Source organism: Podarcis bocagei (genome assembly GCF_964188305.1).
Source record: "Podarcis bocagei genome assembly, chromosome: 13".
In the NCBI taxonomy this organism is placed as follows: Eukaryota; Metazoa; Chordata; class Lepidosauria; order Squamata; family Lacertidae; genus Podarcis; species Podarcis bocagei.
The window spans coordinates 25,275,948-25,297,054 of record NC_138138.1 but is presented as its reverse complement, the minus strand read 5'-3'; the positions used below and the strand labels follow the sequence as shown (position 1 = coordinate 25,297,054).

General features: G+C 44.0%; 1 protein-coding gene across 5 annotated transcripts in view; it reads right to left on the bottom strand.

Annotated features, from left to right (window-relative positions):
• The window catches only part of LOC308571108 (acid-sensing ion channel 2), a 403,467-nt gene extending 382,749 nt beyond the window's left edge, over window positions 1-20,718 (bottom strand). Inside the window, exons 1-2 of one of the 5 annotated variants that reach the window (XR_014001279.1) lie at window positions 20,221-20,718; window positions 14,510-16,155 (exon numbers count right to left, since the gene is read on the bottom strand). Coding sequence is in view for 3 of the 5 variants with exons in the window: in XM_081166502.1 (XP_081022628.1) it covers window positions 14,510-15,091 (582 nt within the window). In the remaining 2 variants the exon portion in view is untranslated. Of the gene's footprint in view, window positions 1-14,509; window positions 17,470-20,220 lie in introns of those variants that run through there. The other 4 variants (XR_014001280.1, XM_081166502.1, XM_081166504.1 and 1 more) reach the window with 4 other exon arrangements.
• Window positions 20,719-21,107: the final 389 nt, after the last annotated feature.

The window sequence follows — 21,107 nt, the reverse complement described above, 5'->3', positions numbered from 1 at the left end:
TGTGTGTGTGAGAGAGAGAGAGAGAGAGCATACGGACATACGCACGTGCGCCTACTCCTGCCTCTTTTTAAAAAACAATTTTAACTGAGTAAATTGCCAGGATGCCCTAGCACAAACTTCTCTCCCTTTCCCACTCCTTCAAGTGTAGTCAGCTGTATACCACCGTTACACTTTTAAACAGCTATAAAGGCTATGATTGCTGTGCTAAACCTTTGCTTGTTTCCATCCCCCCAAAAAAGAATGGCAGTATTCAGCATCACCGTGAAGTACACCACAAAGAAGCAAAATTAGTTCAGCACATTGCCAGGGCTATAGCACAACAAAAGCAGAACCCACACCCTCCCAAAAAATAATAAATCAGAATGTTTGTGGTACAAAATCTTACAGGTTTCCTGCAAAAAGCTACAGACCATGCATGGCTTGTGACAGATGCTATGAGACCATCCAGAAAGGTATTGAATGTGCAAATTGACTTGGAACATGGGAGCACATATGACCATCCTGATACCCTGAAGAGTCATCTTGTGCATTAACAGTCCTATGCAGAAGGACCCTGTTACTGTTTGCAGAGTCAGCTGTGGTCATTAAAGGGCAAGAACAGTTCATTATGTTAGAAAATAGTGGTTTCAATGAACACGATGCCCTCTTTCCACCCTCTGCAAGGAGCTACAGAAGCATAAATAGCAGGCATCTTGGCTGTCAGGGTGTCCCAAGTGGCATGAATCTTTCAGGGGACCCCGAGCCACTGGCTGACAGCCTCCATCTTCCAGCACTACTGTGATCCAGAAACAATTTTAGCCAGCAATCTGAAATCTACTCTGCACTAGCCAGATTTAATGTGATCGTGGCTCCTGTTCAATAGCAGAGCTGGAGAATAATGCTAGTCAAATTTGACAACTGAAAAACAGTTTTCAAGTTTGACTTCCTTGGAATTCTAAACATTTTTCAAATTCTGCTTCTGAAATTTAAGTAGCTCTGGCAAACGGATGCTTGACAGCATTGACTTTGATTATTTATGTTTTCCAGTAGTATCCCTACAATGATTCTACATCTTATTTCTTTCTTTTGCTTTAGATGTTATTGAAAATAATTTGAAAAGTAGCACTCTAGTGTACTTTCCTTAAATACAAAAGGCCACAGTCATTTGGCATGGTGCTCAAGACGGCTGGTGGATACCATGAAAACCAAAAACTACAATCCCCATCCCCCAATATTTAACAGCTTGCTCTAATAACTTTTCACTTCCCCTACAATGGTAGGTATAAACAAAACATTTGTGTCCTACATCTGTTACTTAACAGAATCCATAGAAGGAAAGGTTGAAAAAGATTATCTAGCTAAGAAAATATAAATTAAGACTTTTTGTGATGTGATTCTCAAGCAAACTCTTTCCCCCAAATCCCATTCAGCTCAATTTAATGACTTCAAGAGTGCTAATGCTGCAAGCATTGGTCCTGCTGTGACTTGCAAACTAGGGAGTTTCCTGGCTACTACTATTTTGTGGGTGGGATTCAATCACACACCAGCAAATTCAGGTTGCACAATAAAAGTGGATTTGGTGCTCTTGTGCAACAAACCCACTTCCCTCCCCAGCCCCCAAAAAACTGAACTTTTTGCAGCAAGGAAAGGGACAGGAAAGTGCACTGGAAAGTGTTGGATAACACTTGCTTGTTGAAAGATATAACCTCCTCACAAACAAATCTCAATGAATGCTCCATAAACAGCCAATATCGTACGGATAATCTCCCACAAACGTCATGCAAACCAATCCAGAATGAATGCTCGACAGGCAGTTAGTTTGGAAGCTGGTGGTGGTTTCAGGATGGAATAGTGGAAGCACACATACTTCTCAAAATTGAATCTTTCGCACTAACCAGTTTTCACACAGTTGTATTAGTTGATGTCACTGGCACCTCACAGTCTGAAGGGCTGACACAGTCCTAGAGGTAAATCAGGGAACTGCCTGGGGCACCAGAATAGCCAGGGGCTCTTGTCTCAGCTATGTTAATGTCTTGGAGACAGAACTGGATTGATCAAGTTTTCTAATGCATGCTTATATGTGAAGTGAATTGTCTAAAGTATGTTAGCTGATGGTGCCTAGAATTTAATCCAAATCTGTGGAGTAGAGTGGTATGATCAGTGCTATTTTTCTAGAAAAAGAGTTGCCAGAACTCAGCATAAATGCCTTCCTTGTTCACTTATAATGGCAATGGTGCCCACTTGAGAGGTGCTGGAACTGAATTCCAGTGAGTTCTGACTGAAAAAAAGCCCTGGGTATGATGGTCCAATTATTGAAGTTAAAAACAAAAATAACATCCCATGCCCATTTGATGTTTTACGGTTATGCTGCTCAGCCTACAGTAAGTCGCAGGGGAGGGGAGGATTTTAATTGACCTAGGGCAACAAAAACCTTCAGCTGTCCCTCAGAGTCTATACTCAATAACGCAGCACAGCCTAGCATGATCTTTATGCCTGGTAGTTCCAGCGCATAAAAACGACCGCCTCACATCTTGCTTCCGAGTCCCTTAGCAACAGTTATTTAGACAAACAATTTGCAACACCTTCTGTCCTGTCCCATCTTGTGAGCCAGATTTCTCTCCCCCACCCCTCTAAGTCTGCACATGTTGGCACGTTTGAGCAGCTTCATAAAGCCCAGTATTCCTCCACATTAAAAAAAAAACAACACAGCATGCAGGCTGTGGGTACAGAGTCACTGTACCATAGCACATACTCACCCTGGTTTTTGTTCAGCAGACACACATACAGTGAGAACTGTACATACATCAAAAAACCTGAGTGTCCTCTGAAAGCCCTGCTCCTTAATACCAAAGTGGCAGCTCTGTATGCACCTTTGTTTGTACACTGGCGTCAGAAGCCGCAAACACCATAAAGTATGACTTAGAAATGTTTGCAGACACACACAGAGGGACATGCACTAGACACACACCAAGGAGCCCTGATTGCATTCAGCCCCCTTGCCTATGTCCACTTATGTGTCTCTTATCAACATTTTTCTGAGTTTCACATCTAATGAGTTTCACACTGAACATCAGCATGCATGTGGCAAATGCTCTCAGTGCATTATTTATCAAATAGCCCCAAATGCTACAGATTGTTTTGGGCTGCAGGAGTGCAGAACAAGCATATAGGCACAATGAGTCTCTGACAACCTGGAGCAAATCTACCTGATAAATAGCTGAACTAGTTCATAAGACAAGGAAAAGATCCTCTGGACCTGCTAGAAAGCGTCCCTTGAGGAGGGCTCCCGCCTGCCTGACGCCATAGCTGGCATTATCTGCAGCCTGCATTTAAATGCACTGCAGCAGATCTGCAGTCCTGCCATCTAATACAGCAAAAGATGAAATCCCAAAGTATTTTCAAAGAAATCTAGCCGTTAGAGACCAGTTTTGCTGGTTTGGATCTGTTACGTTCCAGTGCTTAATTTGATGTCATGCTCAAGGATGGGCAATAGCATATCATGATATAGACAACAGCTGTAATTTTCCCCATGACTATATATCATAGCTGGTGATGCCACCTTACTCCTGTAGCATGTAGCTGGGCTCACTTGCCAAAGTCACTTACTGTGCAGACTGTACCTGCTCTCCCTGTTTGAGGTACACTTTGGCCTCCATAAGCTGTTATGTGGATGGATACTCCTGTTTTTGTGTGCTAGGAGTTACCTAAATAACATCCTGAGGCCTTAAAATTTCCGCACTGCATTTCATGCAGCTCCACAGTAATACTTTAATTCACCAAAGAGCAAAAAGATCTTAAATCCATCATTCCTCCCCTTGTTTCAGTCCATGTGCTGATTCCTTAGAAGAACCTATACTCCAAGCCATGTTATCAGTTCTACACAATGAGTGGCTATTGTTACATGTGCTTGATACCTGGAAAGGCACAGATCTCTTCACTTAAAAGGAAAGGGCGACTGCTTGACTTCATTGCTATAGTTACTATGAAGTATATATATATATATAAAAAAACACAACAAACAGTCTTAAAATACACTTCTTTTCTTTTTCTCCCACTTTTTTGCAACTTAGTCTGCAATATATCAAAAAGGAGACCATTGAAGTTTGCTGAGAATCTTGTCACATTCATCAAAATCTCTTCCTCACCCACCTCAACCTGAAGTCTGATCTGACATGTCTAAATCTCAATTGAAACGTTCGGTTTGAAATTGTGTCACAGAAAAGTACTTTTTATTTAACTTATTTGATCCAATATACAGAACTACGAGAATACGGTATTCCAATACTCTCCAGGCACAAAGTACTCATCTTCCAAGCCACATTGCAATTACTTGACAATCAATGTCCCCATCACTGATCGCAAATAATCCTGCTTCTATCTTGTACTTTTTTCTTCACTACTAAGTATTCACTTCCCCTACACAAGACTACCGTATTTTTCGCTCTATAAGACGCACCAGACCACAAGACGCACCTAGTTTTTGGAGGAGGAAAACAAGAAAAAAAATATTCTGAATCTCAGAAGCCGGAACAGCAAGAGGGATTCTCTTTTTAGAGAAGCAGGTTTGTTGCACAAGGTTTCCAAATCAGCTTTAATTGCAAGACCTGTATTTACTAGGATATAACTGAATCCCACCCCTCTTGCTGTTCTGGCTTCTGGGATAGCTGTGCAGCCTGCATTCGCTCCATAAGACGCACACACATTTCCCCTTACTTTTTAGGAGGGAAAAAGTGAGTCTTATAGAGCAAAAAATACGGTACGTGGTCAGGCTTCACAATAAAAGGACATGGATCACAGTCATTTAGCATCTACCTGAACATGTTGAAAACAAAGAAGGCTTTGTTTTTACCCCACTAAAAAAATAGACTGGCAGGAACTGAGGCTGTTTATGTAGGAAATAGAAGTGCGACTCCTCCCCCCTAAGGATGGACAAATCTATCAGTTTCTCAATTTCTCATTTTTCCAACCTTAAGTTCTGTTTGCCCTGTTTCCGCACACTTTTTGCTCCTGGCCCCAATCATCACTGCCATGTGGCCCCCAGAAGGGAATGTGGCCTTTAGGCTGGAAAAGGCTCCTCAGCCCTATCTGATTGGTTCAGGAAATGTGAATTAGGTAGGCTTGCATTAAAATGTGAACTGAATGAATTTCTTCCTCATCCCTATTCTAGATGGGAGGAGCTGCAGCAGATCTAGCTTCTAAGAGCTGAGTTATAGCGCAGCTCCAAACTTAAAATGTATGGTGTGGAGGTGACCTTTATCTGGTCCTTACTTCAGCTTGACAGGAGACGGGACTGACACAGCCCCCGCAAATCAATCCGAGCCAGATGAAAGGAAAGTGTGCTGCCCACAGAAAGAGTCTGCAAAGCAAACAGTCCCCAGTGTCACCAGCTAGGAAGCCTAGCCACAGAGGACACTCGTCACTAAACAGATTCAAAGTCACTAATCTGAACAGGGGTGGTGGTAGTAGGCTATTTTCTGACACCATATAAATGTATGATCAATCAGATCCTGAATGGGAAAGAAAAAACAATATGCAAGGCTACATTATATGAGGCTGTGTACACGCCATACCTTTAAAGCATATTCAAAGCTCATTCTTTCCTTCAAAGAATTCTGGGCACTCTGGTTTGCTAAAAGTTGCTGGGAGTTGTAACTCTGCTACCTATATTGGATGCAAGTCTCAAGGGTCAATGCAAATCAACCTTAGAAAAACCCAAACACCAATGGGCTTGTCCTCACGACAGGCTTTCTGGGTCTGACGTGTCTCCCACAAGAGGAGGGCAATCCCTACCTAGGAGCTCACACGCAAAAGGCACCTGCCTTTCTGTTCGACACCTTCAAGGACATGCTGCTGCTGCTGCTGCCAGGAATAGAGTCCATCAAATATTCATAAAGCCCAGCTCCACTCCCAAGCCAACTTCGGCAATCAGGATTGACCCAGAATAGATTCACAGGCAGCAACCTTGTCTTCCTCTCAGCAGATAAACTACACACACTTTCTCAACCCAGTGCCAGGTTTGACCTCCAGGAGATTCTTTTGAAGACAGCTCCAGTCCACAAGTAAAGGTTTAGGACATCACGCCACCTGGACTGGGAACTGTGGTTAATCTGAACTATGATTTGGTCCAACAAGCTAACTTCAAACCACAATTGCTGAAGCTGTTATACAGGCAACTTTCATTTTGCACGTGTTTAAAGCATGCATGGTCACACATGTGCGTGCCATTTGCAGTGTACATTGTACATGGTTCTCCCTTCATTTTATCCTCACATTGTGAGGTAGGCTAAGCTGAAAACCAGTGATAAGACCCAGTGAGCTCCATGGGTGTGGGCATTCAAACCCTAGTCTCCCAGGTCCTAATCTGACACGCTAACCATTACACCACACTGAGTTCCTTCCCAGAGCAAACAGAAACATGGTGGACAGTATTCAGGATCAGCAGCACCCCCACCCACCCAAGGTTGCTATTTACCAAAAAGAAGAAACAAAGACACGTGCCTATCACATTATTAACATATCTAATTTGTCATTTAATACCTTATTTTATAGTTGAGGCAAATTTTAGCTCTGGAGTACATCCTAATGGGAGGGGCTCATTCAAAGGATATGTTTCTCTTTGGAGTGTGGAAGAAATAAGATTCATGGCCTTGAAGGCACATCAGGCAGCAGGGCTGATCAACATCAGGGACCCAATGTATGTTGCCCTGAGCCCCATCACAGAAGAAGAGTGTGATATAAATTAAATAAATAGGTTGCTCTTCCAGACAACCTGTTAATTGAGCATTCACCCTGATTTGGTTGCTGAGAGGTTTGACAACCTGATATTGAATGAGCATTCATCCTGATTTGCCCTTGTGTTAAGCAAGTGTTATCTCACACTTTCCAATGCTTTCCCCCTTCACTTCCCTTATCACAAAAAGCCTGATTATTTAGAGAAGCAGGTTTGTTGCACAAGGTTTCCAAATCAGCTTTAATTGCAAGACCTGTATTTACTAGGATATAACTGAATCCCACCCCAAAACAGCGACAGCCTGGAAGCACCCCAAGTTAAGCCAGTAAATTAAATAAAGTCACTAGGCTTTGAGTGTGTTGTCGCTTGCACAAGACTTACTTCATAATAAGCATGTTTAGGATTTACTGTGCCCATTAAGTAGATATGAGTGTTGTTTTTTATATGCATTGGAGGGCAAAACTATCCCCAGTCCACCTATACCAGGCTTCCTCAACCTCGGCCCTCCAGGTGTTTTGAGACTACAATTCCCATCATCCCTGACCACTGGTCCCGCTAGCTAGGGATCATGGGAGTTGTAGGCCAAAAATATCTGGAGGGCCGAGGTTGAGGAAGCCTGACCTATACTCACCTATATCCAATGGACACTGGGAAACACAAGCCAGCAGCATGTTCTCCTGCACAAGCCCTACTGCAAGTGCAAACCGTCATTAATTTAATCCCAAATATGGTTAGTGCAGGATGGCGTCCTGAGATGCACTGTGCTCTTGGTGGCTTTCTTTGCATGGCCTCTGTGCAAAACTGCAGGAAAACCACAACGTGAGTCAGCTGGGAAGAATGGCAAATTGTAAAGCATGCTCATGTTTATTCAGTTGCAATTCATCCTCATTGTTTTGACGGGACACAAATTCATTTGTTATTCACGGGAATGGCACAAACGCTCCATCAGCATTCGCCGTTAGTTAATAGCCACTTAGGGTACTGATTTTCATGTAAGCTCTTCTAGCAGACACTATGAAAGGCTTCATTTGTACATCACAGGACACTTCCTTCCCCCATCAAGAACTGGACAAGCTCTTTGAGGCACTGCATCTCTACCTGCTCACAAAGAATCATGGGTGCTTTGATTTTGTGATCACCCTTAAAAAAAAAAGCATGTACAGTATCTGGAATTTGGGTTGCCAACATTTTTAAGCTCCTGTGTTTTAACAGGAACTTAATAAGCAAGAATTACCAGGTGATGGGTGCTCATCTCTAGACTGTTAAAAACTTTACCGGGTGATTTTTTGGAAGATCAAGTTACCATTAAATGCACAGGAGCAGGTCTATTCATTTCCCCACCCTAATCAGTTGGCAATCTTGGGAGTTCACATTTAGGATTTTCTTTGGCCTTCTAATATATCCCAGGGCGTGGGGGGGGGAGGGGAGACAGTGACTCAGTTTGATGGCCTACAAATAGCACAACTGCAATGCAAAGCACCACCAGACCCCAATAGGCTCAGCATGGTCCATCTCATCCACTCCTCTCTTATTCCAAATTTCTCAGCTCTGAGCAATAGTCCTGCTTGGGAGAGGCTTCCTTTAACTACCACATCTCCCCATTCTAGGTCTACTCACACCGGCTGTCAGCAGAGAAATACAGGCAAGCTGTCTGACAGTGAGACCAGTATGAGGAAGTCACACAGTAAGTGCCTGGTTGTGGCCTAAGCTCCTAGCCCCCCATAGTTCCCTTATTGTTTATTTATTGGTAGTACATTTATATTCCACCTTTTGTCCAAAGAGCTCTAGGTGGTGCACACTCTTCGCCCATTTTATTCCCACAACCACCCTGTGAGATGGGTTAGGCTGAGTCACAGTGACTGGTCACCCAATGGGCTTCATGGCTGCGTAGGGATTTGAACCCTGGTCTTCCAAGTCCTAGTCCAGCACTCTAACTACTACATCACATGGGCTACATGTTATGGGGGAGCCATTAATGCAGAAGAAGAGGGTGCAGTAGAGGCTTTTAAGAGATGTTATCTTATTTGCAGGCAGGCAAAAGCACCTTGTGGACAGTTCAGAGCAGGGCTCCAGGAAGGGTATGGACTGGAAGCAGGGGAAGGGAAGGGTCTTGAAGTCCGGATAAAGATTGCGGAGGACTGCATTTGGTCCCCAGTTTTGAGGTTTGCCCACCTCTGAAGGGATGTGGGGCCATCAGTGGTTAATAGCCACTACAACAGTGACCTGCAACACAATTTTGCCAAGGTGTGGCGTGCTCCTCTTCAGGGTTCCAGCCAGCTAGCCATGTTCTTTTCCAGTATTCTCCATTCGACCCATCCTGTTTCTCTCTCTGTTTTCTAGTTCCCGTTCCCCCAACAGTCAATGAGAATTCCTTGCCCACTGTTATTGGGTTATTTTGGATTCCTCCCCACCTCCCATTTAAGATTTCCCCTGTAAAGTTTTTTTGTACTTCTATCAAGGTTCCCTCAACCCAAACCTATTGACATGCATGGATTGGTACTGTTCTGGCTGTGGAAGGACCAGCACTTGCCTGAGAATTCAGGAAACAGAGGAAATGGCAGCTAAACTGAACTTCCATGTTCAGAGTCAATATATCTCCAAGTACCAGGTGTTATGAGCAGAAAAACAGGGTGAGCCGTCACCTTCAGGTCCCTTCTTACAGCCATCCAGAAGCATTTAACAGTTGCTATTGGAAGCAGAATGCTGGACTCAGTCTGATCTAGCAAGGCCATTATTCTGAAATAACCTCTCGCTGATTAGTTGAGTCTTATTGAGATGGCTTATTAAGGCAGCTTCCCATCTGTTTTTGTTGTTGCTTCCACAGCAAATTAACACCAATTTGCACAGAAAGCTATGGTGGGCGGCAGCACATTGAACGGCAAAAGGGCCGTGCACATAAGTGCCTCTCCTAAACCAGTTCCATTGCAGCTCTTTGTAAAGACGCTCAGCACCTCAATGGGAGAGTTTCCTGGCGCAGAGACTGAGAGATTGCAGAAGAAACCTCACCCACCCACTCAAAATCAATTGGGTATAGAGCACACTTGAGTGGAAGGACAGTCACAATTTCTGTTTCTTTCCAAGAGGGCTCCCAGGCCATGTGCAGCCATGAAAAGTAGAGCAGAGCATTCACCACACCAACCTCAACATCCTCCTCCCCTTCAAGGCCCAGCTCCTGCCCCTATCCTGTCAGTTCAAAACAATCCCTCCCACATGCAGACATATACACCCTGCAATTTAGCTTTCGTAGGATAGCCTTGCAAGTGTTGATTCCCAGGCAATCGCACTGCATCCTGTCCATATGTTACAGCAGCCAATTAGTATGCATGCTTGTTCTGGAAATCCATGAGATATAAAGTTTGGAGACCAGACTGAAACCTGTGGTTTAAACTGGCATTTCTGCTTGGTGATATAAAACGACAATTCAAATCAGAGACATAAAACCATCACCTTGATTTACATCAGTCTATTTACCTTGTTTTGTTTGCGCAGAATCGGGGTTAAGTTGTCAAAGGTTGGGTATACATACTTCAAGGGAACATGATAAAATTTCATTCTGCTTTCCACCAAGTTGTTTTTGTGTGTGCTACTTTTGGTTCACTCTCTTGAGGGGTATTCACACTCAGGCACACCTCTCAGAAGCTCTTTGTTTTAAGATGCTACAGCTGAAGCAAAATTTGTGCTTCCAACACCCTTTCAACACCCTGTCATATTCAAGATCAGCATGAATGTGGACAGCTGTTGGGGGTCATAAATAAAAATGCTGGTATTTTTCATATGCATGTTTGAAGAGGTTGCTTTGTGCCTACCCTCCTTTCACTATTTGTTCACACCTACACACACACACCTACCCCTTCTCTTTCCAGGAGGCAAGATCTCGTTTACCTCCACTAAGACCCAGAGAGGCACAGGCATGCACTCGTGTTAGGGAAAGCAGCCCTATACGATGGAAAGCAACAATGGATTAGGGGCAGGAGAAGCAGGATCAGACAGACAGAAAGCAAGCTAAGTTTAAGGAGTAAGACTTAGATTCACTGCAAGAAGCAATCCAAGACTGGAAAAGTAGTGAGATGCAATCAAGTACGGTAGTTCTAAACAGCACCTGTGGATCTGCTGGTTAGCAGCCTCTTCCTCCTAGTATATGTATAATGCTTGAGCATGTATAATGCTTCCTCCTAGTATGTATAATGCTTGAGCATGTGCTGTACAATTCCTCTGTTATGCTGGCCTCTCCACCCCCACTTACTGTATCTCCCAATATCCAGTTAGATTTAAAGCTCTTTGGGGTCAGGGGCCTATTTTCATCGCTAGCAGGGAGGGCTGTTCAAGTAGTGTTGGTCTCTGAACCTGCCCTCACCCCCAGAACCTACTTAATGCAGTCTCACATATAAGCCAACAAAAGTCACTAGCCTACAGATATTTGAGAGCTACACTGCCTAGACACGTAATCATTGATAGCAGGGGAAAAGAAAACTTCTACAAAGCTACCTTATTATTAAGTCAGATCATTGGTGCATCTAACAGCATTGTCTACACAGAATGGCAGTTGTTTTCTCAGACCTCAGCCCTGCTGCATAAGATCCTTTTAATTGGCGACGCTGAGGATTGAACCTGGGATTTTCTGCATGCAAAACATGTGCTCAACCACTGAACCACAGGCTCTCTCTCTCTAAAGCAGCCTTCCCCAACCTGATGCCCTCTAGATGCTTTGGACTACAACTCCCATCAGCCCCAGCCAGCTTCCCTGCCTACTGGTGTTTTGTACTCACCAGAGGCAAGCAGGCACCTCACTATTTACAAGGTAACCCTAACACAGAAACACACACTGATCCAGATAGCTTCTTGGAAATTTGCCACAATAGTTTCTTAAAGGGAAAATGCTGTGTATGCTAATTCTCCCAAATACACACACACCCCTACACAACTACTCCACAAATTTAAAAGCTCCTGCAACCACCCTCTCCAAACAAGCTTTGGGGGTGGGGGGTAGGAATGCTATAGAATGTGTGAATTCTATCGGAGCATCATGAATGATGAACCCTTCCCCCTTTCTGGATGACAATCAAGGTTCTCACGAATTCTTTCATCAGGTTTAGAGTGGTTTCCTTCAGTGAGTTCCCGTCAATCAGACCAAACTTTCAATCCTGGGAGTTTGCTCCTAGCACGCATACAATATCTGTGGTTTAGCATTCCCAGGCATCAGGAAAGTTTAATATTCTTTTTCTATGAAAAGAATCTGTGTGTGTGTGTGTATACACACGTACATACGACCGCCACCCCAAACATCAATAACAATTGAGAGCTGGTGTGGTGCAGAAGCTAAAAGTCTGAGTTAGAGACCAAGAAGTTTCCAGTGTGAATCTCCCTTCTGTCATTATCGTACTACATGACCTTCCAGTGTTTCTCAAGCATAGGTCCCTAGCTGTTGTTGGACTACAACTCCCACCATCCAGCTGGCTAGGGATGATGGCAGTTGTTGGCCAACAAAAGCTGGGGACCCAAGTTTGAGAAACAAGCAAAGGGATGGCCCTGTCACACAGAAGCATGAAGAGACTTGCTTCAGGTGGCTTGGTGGGGTAGGTGAGTAGAGAAAAAGGAAGGCAGGAACTGTGTCTGAACAGTGCAACAAGACTTTGTAAAATACTGCCCATGTGGGGGAGATGGGCATTTGGAGTCAACCTCCAACAGCAAAATGCTTTTGCCTGGTACTGCATGGTTACCCATGGGGATCATAAAACTGACCTACCATACAGGATTGTTGCAAGGATTCTAAACAATATAATGTACACGAAGTGCTTATGGCTGTGTTCACTATACATTTAAAGGCCCATGGCTCACCCCCCCCCCAAAAAAAAATCCTGGGAAGTGTAACTCACACCTCTCAGCAACCAACAATTCCCAGCACCCTTAACAAATTACAGATCCCAGGATTCTTTGGGGTAAGCAATATGCAGGTGTGTATATATTTTAAAAAGTGACATGAATTGTAATTAATTGATGCCCCAATCCCTAGCCTCGTTGCAACCCACCAGCACCCACTTGAGTACAACATTCTAACCTGCAACTTCCCTCAGAGGAAACTAGTTCCTTTCCATGTGAGCCCTCATCCAGGTCCCAACCAAGAGAAGAAAGGTTTGGTAGGTAAATAAACTTACCAATTTGCTTTTTTCCCCCCTAGCCCTACTCCTGGGGGTGGGTTAGGGGGTTCAAAACAGTTTGAGAAAGAGAAAGGAAGTGGGTGAAGCATCTCCCACCCTGCAGTGCCAACCTAGCATTGCTCCATTTCCCCACCTTGGGCTGCTGCTGTTGAAGACAGAGAAGCAGGTTGGGGTGAAGCAGTCACCCTACAGGACAAGAAGTTTGCTGAGCAGTAGCATACAGGAGAATATTATGCTACACACGTTCAAACTCCCACCCACTTCTATGCCCTGATGTTGTCATCTTATCTTTCTGGCCTGGCTCCAGTGTCTTTAATGGCAACTAGTAACAAAGACACAATAAAGCAAGTCAATTCACACCACTCTCCTTTCCAAGATGGGAAAAGCTTCACTGAGATTAATGTCTATGTTTCCAGTTGCTGTTCAAAGCATACAAGCAGGGTCAAAAAACTGGATCACACATGCATGACACTGCACCCGATGGCTTGGCATGGGAAAGTGTGAACCAACTCTACTGAAAAGCACTGTGTTGGATGAGATACATGGGAACGTGAATCTTCTATCTGCTGTGACTCATGCATGCACATATACACAAGCCACAGTCATAAAATGAGAAAAATACATGTGTAAATGATTCTGGGGGTAAATCAGGCAATCCTATTATCCACCACACAACAGCCACAGAAAAAAAGTTGCAACAGGCCAGAACCACCAGGAAGTGACAGTCTTCCTTATCTCATTGCGCCCCTTGCCACCCATCAGCCATAGATCTCTCTGTTTCCCCTAGGGCCAGGAGCACCTCAGTGGTAGGACACATACTTGGTTCAATCCTCAGTTTCTCCAGTAGAAGCATCCCATGCAGGTGAGCTGAGAAAGACCAGTGATGTGGAACTTGTGGCCCTCCAGCCATTGCTGTCTCCCAGCTCCCATAAGTCTCAACCACTAAGGCCAGTGATTATAGGAGCTGGAATCCAACAGCATCTGGAGGACCACATGTTCCCATTCGTACTGGAAAATGAAATCTTGGGTGACTGCTACCAGCATAGAGAGCATTTAGATTAGATGGACCAACAGGCTGACTCTGTCCAATACAGTTTTGTACCTTGATCTGAACCATTATCAGCAAGAATGCACAGTGTCATTTCAACACTAGTTTGCTGCCATGCACCATCCATTGGCCACTGATCTCTACATCTTCCATAAAGCCATGAATACAATCCTTCTCCCCACCCCTCCTGTCCCGTACTTCCAGGAACTGCAGCAACCAACCACTAGAGCAGGGATGTGGCCCTCCAAAGGTTTGATGGACTCCCATTCCCATCAGCCCCAGCAAGCATGGTCAGAGGTCAGGGATAATGGGAGTTACAGTCCATAAACATTTGGAGGGCCACAGGTCCCCCAACCCTGCACTAGAGAAAGTAGAAACCTTATCAGGCATTACATCCTTAAGCCTTACACTCTTCAAAACCCGAAAAGCCCATTGGCCACAAGAATAGCAGACAAACCTGCTTCAGTTCAAGACAGCTGGGTCACCAAGATATATCAGCCAGGGTCTCCAACAGAGATACCCAATTTTCACTTCTTGGGTTGTCCCCATTGTTTCCACTAATGCCAAAAGGAAAACAAAACTCTTGTTTGTACTCACAGTTGTGAAGTTCTTCTCGCCACACTCCTGCCCCCGGAACTTGCAGTATAACAACATCTCCTTCATGTCATGGCCCACACGTCCCATGAACTCACTCATGCTGAAGACTTTGGCTCGGTGATGCTGGAAGTTGGCCTTCTCTCGCAGGATGGCCAGGACTGCTGGGTCAGCGAGATGAGGGTGAAGGACCTGGAGGTTGACATCCAACAAGGCCAATAGGTCGCCAGCATGGTACAGGTCATTGGTAGTGAGGCGGGAGAAGCGGAACCCGTTGAGGTTGCAGATGGTAACAGCTGGGAAGACCAGGCTGTGGGCAACGACCTCATCCACTCTGGTGACATGCTGGTAGGAGAAGTAGTAGACCAGCCGCTCGGAGCTCTCCACCAGGAGGAGGCCCAGGGAAGCCACAAACACCAGAGCCCACAGGGCCCGCCGCACAGTCATAGGTCCATAGACAAAGATGTGGCGGATTCCATGGAGGGTTGAGGTGTTGGCAAAGATCTGGAGGCTGGAGGGCTGGAGGCTCCCCAGGCTTCCCTCGCTGGTGCTCTCCTTTAAATCCATGGAGAAAGGATTGGTCATGAAGGTGCCACTTCCCTCCTCTGACTGCAGCCAGTTTCTCGTGCGCTCCAGCTTTCCCTCATGGGGTGAAAGAGGCAACAGAAGCAGCCAGCAAGCAGGGCAGCTGCATGTGAGTGTTTGGGTGGCAGTGGGGAAGGTGCTTGCTGCGTGCTCTCCCCAGCAGCCTGGCAGGGACAGTGTGTGTGGGGAGGGGGGGGTAAAATGTTTATTTAAAATCCATTGCAACTCTACCGCTTGATTTCCTCGCTGCGATAAGGAGGGCTGGTTTTATTTAGGGAGACACCAAGGTGATGTGGAAGAGATGTGGGTGGGAAGGCAAGGAGCAGCCAATGGAAGCAAAGCCCTCCCCCTTCCCTTTCTCTCTCTCTCTCTCTCTCACACACACACACACACAGAGCTAGTGATGAGATTACCAGTGTGTGAGAGAGTGTGCGTGTGTGTGTGGTGTGTGCGCATTTAAAGGGGAGCAGTCCAAGCTGCTTGCAACCCATCCGCTAAATAAGTCCGAGCTGCTTGCAACCCATCAGCTAATGTTTTATGTGGAAAGATGCTGCTGCCTGCCTCTGGAGCCAACACACTGCAGAACAGAGCAAGGTTCTTGAAGGAGCGGGAGGACTAATACCACCACCGCCCCCACTCCCTGCTGATGATTTTCCGGGCTGCTGGATTCCAGCATCCATCTCCTCTCTTCCCTTCTCAGGCTGCGTCCCCTACCCATGTCTTTTAGTCTGGGAGCTCCTCAGAGATGAAGCCAAGAGGACAACAGACAAAACTCACAGGACAAAGGGCTGAACATGACCAGGCCTTTGTGTCATAGCAGAGCATCTGGGGAAGATTTGACAGCTGTACCCCCAGTAGTTGCTGGTGCAATGAAGGAAAAACAGCCAGGGCTGAGCTCCAATGATGCCTGCCAAGAAGGATTCGCCGGAGAACGCACTGGCCGCAGCAAATAAGTTTGCCTCTTTTTTTGCCCTTTAATGTTTGCCATCTGTCTTGACAGGGTACCATCGGCTCCATGAACCACCACACTTCCCTCCTTCCTCATCTGATCCCAGGCTGACAAACTGCAGGAAAGAAGAGTTTATCATCAGGGTATGTTACAATGCCAGCCACACTGATTCTAATTTCTTATAAAGCTAATTCTATGTTACAGGGAAAAGGAGTAAGTGTCCAGAATTTAATGAAAGCTTAGCCACATTTTTGTCAGTGTCTTAAAACTCAGAGATAGACAAATAAATGGCAACAGCGTCTTAAATGTGTTTATCAGTATACACTTGTGTGTGTTCGTGCGTGCATGTGCGGGGAGGGGGAGAAAGAGATTTACCACATTAATTAGAGACTGAGAGCATCCGTATGTGAATGCCAATATTTGGCAACCTTCACTGTAATATGTGTACACACACTGTTTTAGCCAAAGTTAAGCACTTTAGGGCTGCAGTCTTTGGTGCACTTACCTTCAAGTAAGTCCCATTGAATTAATTGGTACTTCTGAGCAGAAACCGTTAGGATTTCTCTGTAAGCAGATGAACTAGGTTAGCAAGTCCCACTGAATACAGTGAGGGTTAACATCTGAGAAAACATGCATAGGATTGTGCTGTTATTCCCATTCATTTCAATGGGAGGATTAGGCACATAATTAAGCCTTGCCTATAGGAATGAATGAGACATCAAAATGCTTAGCTTTAACTGGATCGTGCTCATGAAATATTGCAAAAAAGAGAGGAATGTGCAAATGTTTACTTTTCTGTCATATTTGTACCCCAGACTTAATCCAAGGACCTCAAGTCAGCATATGTGGGGTTCTTCTACAACCACAACAATCACGTGATGTAGGTTTTAAGATGACAGAAGGTAACTAGCCCTAGGTCAATCCTGTGAGCTTTGTGGCTGAACAGGGATTTGAACCTAGGACTTTTCCGCTCAAAGCCTAACACTTGATTCACTACACCATGGCTGCAATCCTAACCATGCTACTTGGAAGTAAGTCTCATTGAGGTCAATGGGACCTGTTTCTAGGTAAGTGGGGTTAGGATTGCAGCCTTGCTCCTCTATGAAAATGCAGAATAAGCACATGTGGGTGAGTGAATATATTTTAAATGAGTGTCTAGTTTAGTGGACAAAAGAACAACTTCCAACCTCCACAGTCAGTGGCAGTTTAACTCATTATTACTTATCTGCTGCAGATACTGATACCTATTTTCAACTTTCCCTCCACCCTCTCAGTTTCGCAAAACATTTATCAATTTTTACAATTCCTTGCAGAAGTATTTTATCAAGCACCTTTCTTTTCTCTGATTTTATATCATGCACTTGAGCACGCACATACGTGCAATTTCATAGTAGCGTATAAAGGGGTCACATGAGCAGATTTTACATGTCTTGTAGTCCACTTTTATGCATGTCAACCTGAAAATAAATTTCACTTGGATAATGTAGCTTGTTTTTTTATTTATTTATTGAATTTATATACCGACCTACAGCCGAATGTCTCAGGGCAGTTCACAGAACGAAATCGGTTATTGGCTTAGTCCCAAGTGTGCACAGGATACCAACTTTAAATTTTGAAAAAGCACCAGCAGGACACACCATGGGGTGGGGAGGTGAAAAAATAGATTATCTGAGGAGCAGGTAGTAGGCCTTTCATGGGCTATAATGCTTACATGCATGCATACCGAAACAAAACATATTCAGGGTTGCACCAGATGTGGAAGAAGATTCAGAGCAAGAAGCCAAAGTATGACCATTGGTATTCCCACAATTTTTATTTTTATTTTATTGTGAGCACAGGAGGAACAATATTTACCACCACAGCAGGTAAGTCTGTGTGTTCCAGTAGTGGCTGGCACCTGTTAGGGCTGATAGGGTGGAAGGGAGGGAGCCCAGCAGCAGGTGGCACCAGAGCAAATGACAGGCAGAGCCAACTAATTCTAGCTTTGCTTCCATCCTCTTCCCTGCTGAGTTTTACAAGATAAACGAGAGGAAGCTGGCACAACCAATGCCCCCCCCCCCTGCACTGGATATTAGTAAGAAGGCAGGCAGGTGGGTGCTGGCTGATGATGGTGGAGCAGTGCCCCATTCACCCAGATGCACCAACTACCATTGCCAGTGTGTACCTGGTCTCCAGCAAGCAGAAGACCAGTTGAATGTTCCTCTTCCGCTCCCTCCCACTCCCCACCACTCCATTTTGCCTGAATGGCAGCAGAAATGAATCCGCTGGCAAGAGATGCCCATGTGTTCCTTTGCTACCCTAACAACTAATACTTAGAGGGCCATTAGCTTACCAAGAGGCTGGCCTGGCTATTCCAACAACTGAATCCTCCATTAGATCTTAAGTCTTGCTGGATCCAGGAATTACAACAATATTGCTTCAGCTAACAGCCTGCATAGGTGCTGCTTCTGGCCGTATTCAGTAACCCTTGCTTTCTAGGGCTCAGTTTATGCAAGAAAAGTCAAATGAAAGAAAAAAGCAAGGGGGGGGCTAGGAAATCCTGCCCCCTCCCCTTCATTGGCTAATGCATTGGGGAAGCATGGTCTTCACTTCTTCTTACACCTAACAATCGTGCCACTATTGTTGCTTTAATTGGCAGAAATTGTTCCTAGAAAAGTAGAGGGCTTGAATTCTTGCTCGATAATATTTGGTCTTGCAGTGTTTTATTTCTTTATTCATTACTACTTGTATATATGATGTGATTATCATAATTATTATATATTATCTTTAATAAAATATTTTGTGTTAAAAATGCTTTTTCAAAAAGAACAGTGCTCACATAATGTTAAGGAAAATAAATGGTTACGGAGAGGCTTACTAGAAATGGAATTCACAAGCCTCAATCTCTCCAATCTTAGCCAAATCATGAAGCCTCCTGCAATCTCCACCTCCCTTAATTCAAGTATTAAAACTAGGAGCTGCAAGTCTCTAGTTCAAATCTCATCCCAACTAGGCTGCTGCTACCTCCCAGACCTAACATCTATAACACAGAGGAAATAACCACTCTAGCCTCCTTAAAGAGATATTGCAAGGCTGTGACGCTCTATACCTTTAAAGCACATTTGAGTACAGCACACACACCCCTCAAATAATTCTGGGCACTGTAGTTTGCTAAGGGTTGCTGGGAATTGTAACTGTAAGAGGTAAACTACAAGGACCAGAATTATTATTTTTTTGTTTGAGGGAAATAAATGTGTATCTTTCTCATAGCAGACCTTGTGAGGATAAGCAGCTTTTGAAATTAAAATAAAAAATTAGTAATCTGGGCCCAGTGTGGGGCAGCCAAATGTAAATGAACAACAAAGAGATAAAGTCACAGGAACCAATTAATAAATATATCAGCAAATAGTAGAAACAGGCAAATATGATAGGCTAACCAATAAGATTCACCAATGATGAGAAACTGAAATCATTCAAACAATACAATACAAGTAAACAGCAAATCCTCCGATAATTATAGGACAAGTTTTCCAGGACTAAAACGCATTTCATACTTTTTTTCAATCAACTGAAAATGCATATGAATAGCAACTGAAGACCCCTTGGTGTCTCAGTTTTCTTGCAGATTTTCTCTTCATTCAGGAGAGCACCAATATACTATAAACTTTGAAAACAGCTTCACCCACTATATGAAGTAGAATATATAATGCAAGACCACCACACATAATATACTGTAGTTAAAGATGCCTGTTGATTTCTGTTAGGTGCTACCATGCATCTGAATACAAACACCAAAGTAGTAATTTTGAATTAATGCAATATACTAAATTAGAATACTGTATACAGTCGTGGGAAAAAGAAAGTGCACTCTATTTGAATTCTGTGGTTTTACATATCAGGACATAATAGCAATCATTTGTTCCTTAAAAGGCATAACTAATTAGTATTTAATTTTTCACACATGGCATTTCCATTTTGGCTTTATTTCTGTTAAATAAATCACAACACAGTGTAATATGCCATGCATCATTGTTCACCTGAGATTGTATTTACCTAATTTTAACACCTGCTACAGAACAGAGGGTTGTTGTCATGTCTTCATATGTAAAACCACATAATTCTAGGATGGTGCACTTTCTTTTCCCCCATCACTGTATGAAATTACATTACAGCAAAAAACAACAACACCTCACATGCTTACCTTCAAAGATGAAATCTAAAGCTGTGGCACATTTTCTTTCCTCAGCGTAAGTGAATGCATAAACGGTACTCCAAAAACCCCAAACTGAGGCCTTCTATGGGAGTGAAATTACCTACTCATGAGTTAACACAGCTTAACAGGTGACTCCTCAACTTTAATGAGGAACTAGCCTTAAAATACAATTAAAGAAACGTGTGATAACCTGCCTAACAAGGTCCTAGTAGCAGCTACTGTTATGGTCTTTGGTCGTGCCTGAACCCACCTACACAATTCCCAGAGTAGCTGAATAATCAATCCCTCTTGCCAGGAAACTTTAGGAATTGACACTCGAGGAGAACAGTCCTAAAAACTCTCAGCACCCTTAGCAAACTACAGTTCCCAGGATTCTTTGAGGAAAGTCATGCCTGTTTAAAGCGGCGTATTTCTGCTTTAAATATATTGCAAAGATGGGGCCTGAGGCCTTCCTGCAATCTGAGGCACAAGAGGCAAGGCCTTTTTTCCTCAGAGGCACTAGAGAAATTTACCTGTTGCTCGCATTCCAAAAAGGCAGTTAAAACCTCTTTCTTTCAGAAGTTTTTTTTTTTTTAATGGGATTTGTTGCCACTGCTCTGAAATGTTTTATAATTCTTCCAGAGCCTCAGTTTTAGTTTGACTTGGACCTTTCGGGATAAATTGTTTTAATTTCTGCCTGTCACTGTAACGCAAAATCCCGCCTTCGTCATTTTTTACAAGAAGTCAGGATACAAATGCTGTGAATAAACAGACAAGCAAACAGACGGTAATGAAGAGATTATACTTCAGAAGCTACATGAAAGAACATATATCTTGTTCTGGAAGCCTGGAGCCAGTGACCACAATCTGACACCCACACAATAAATGCCCTCCCT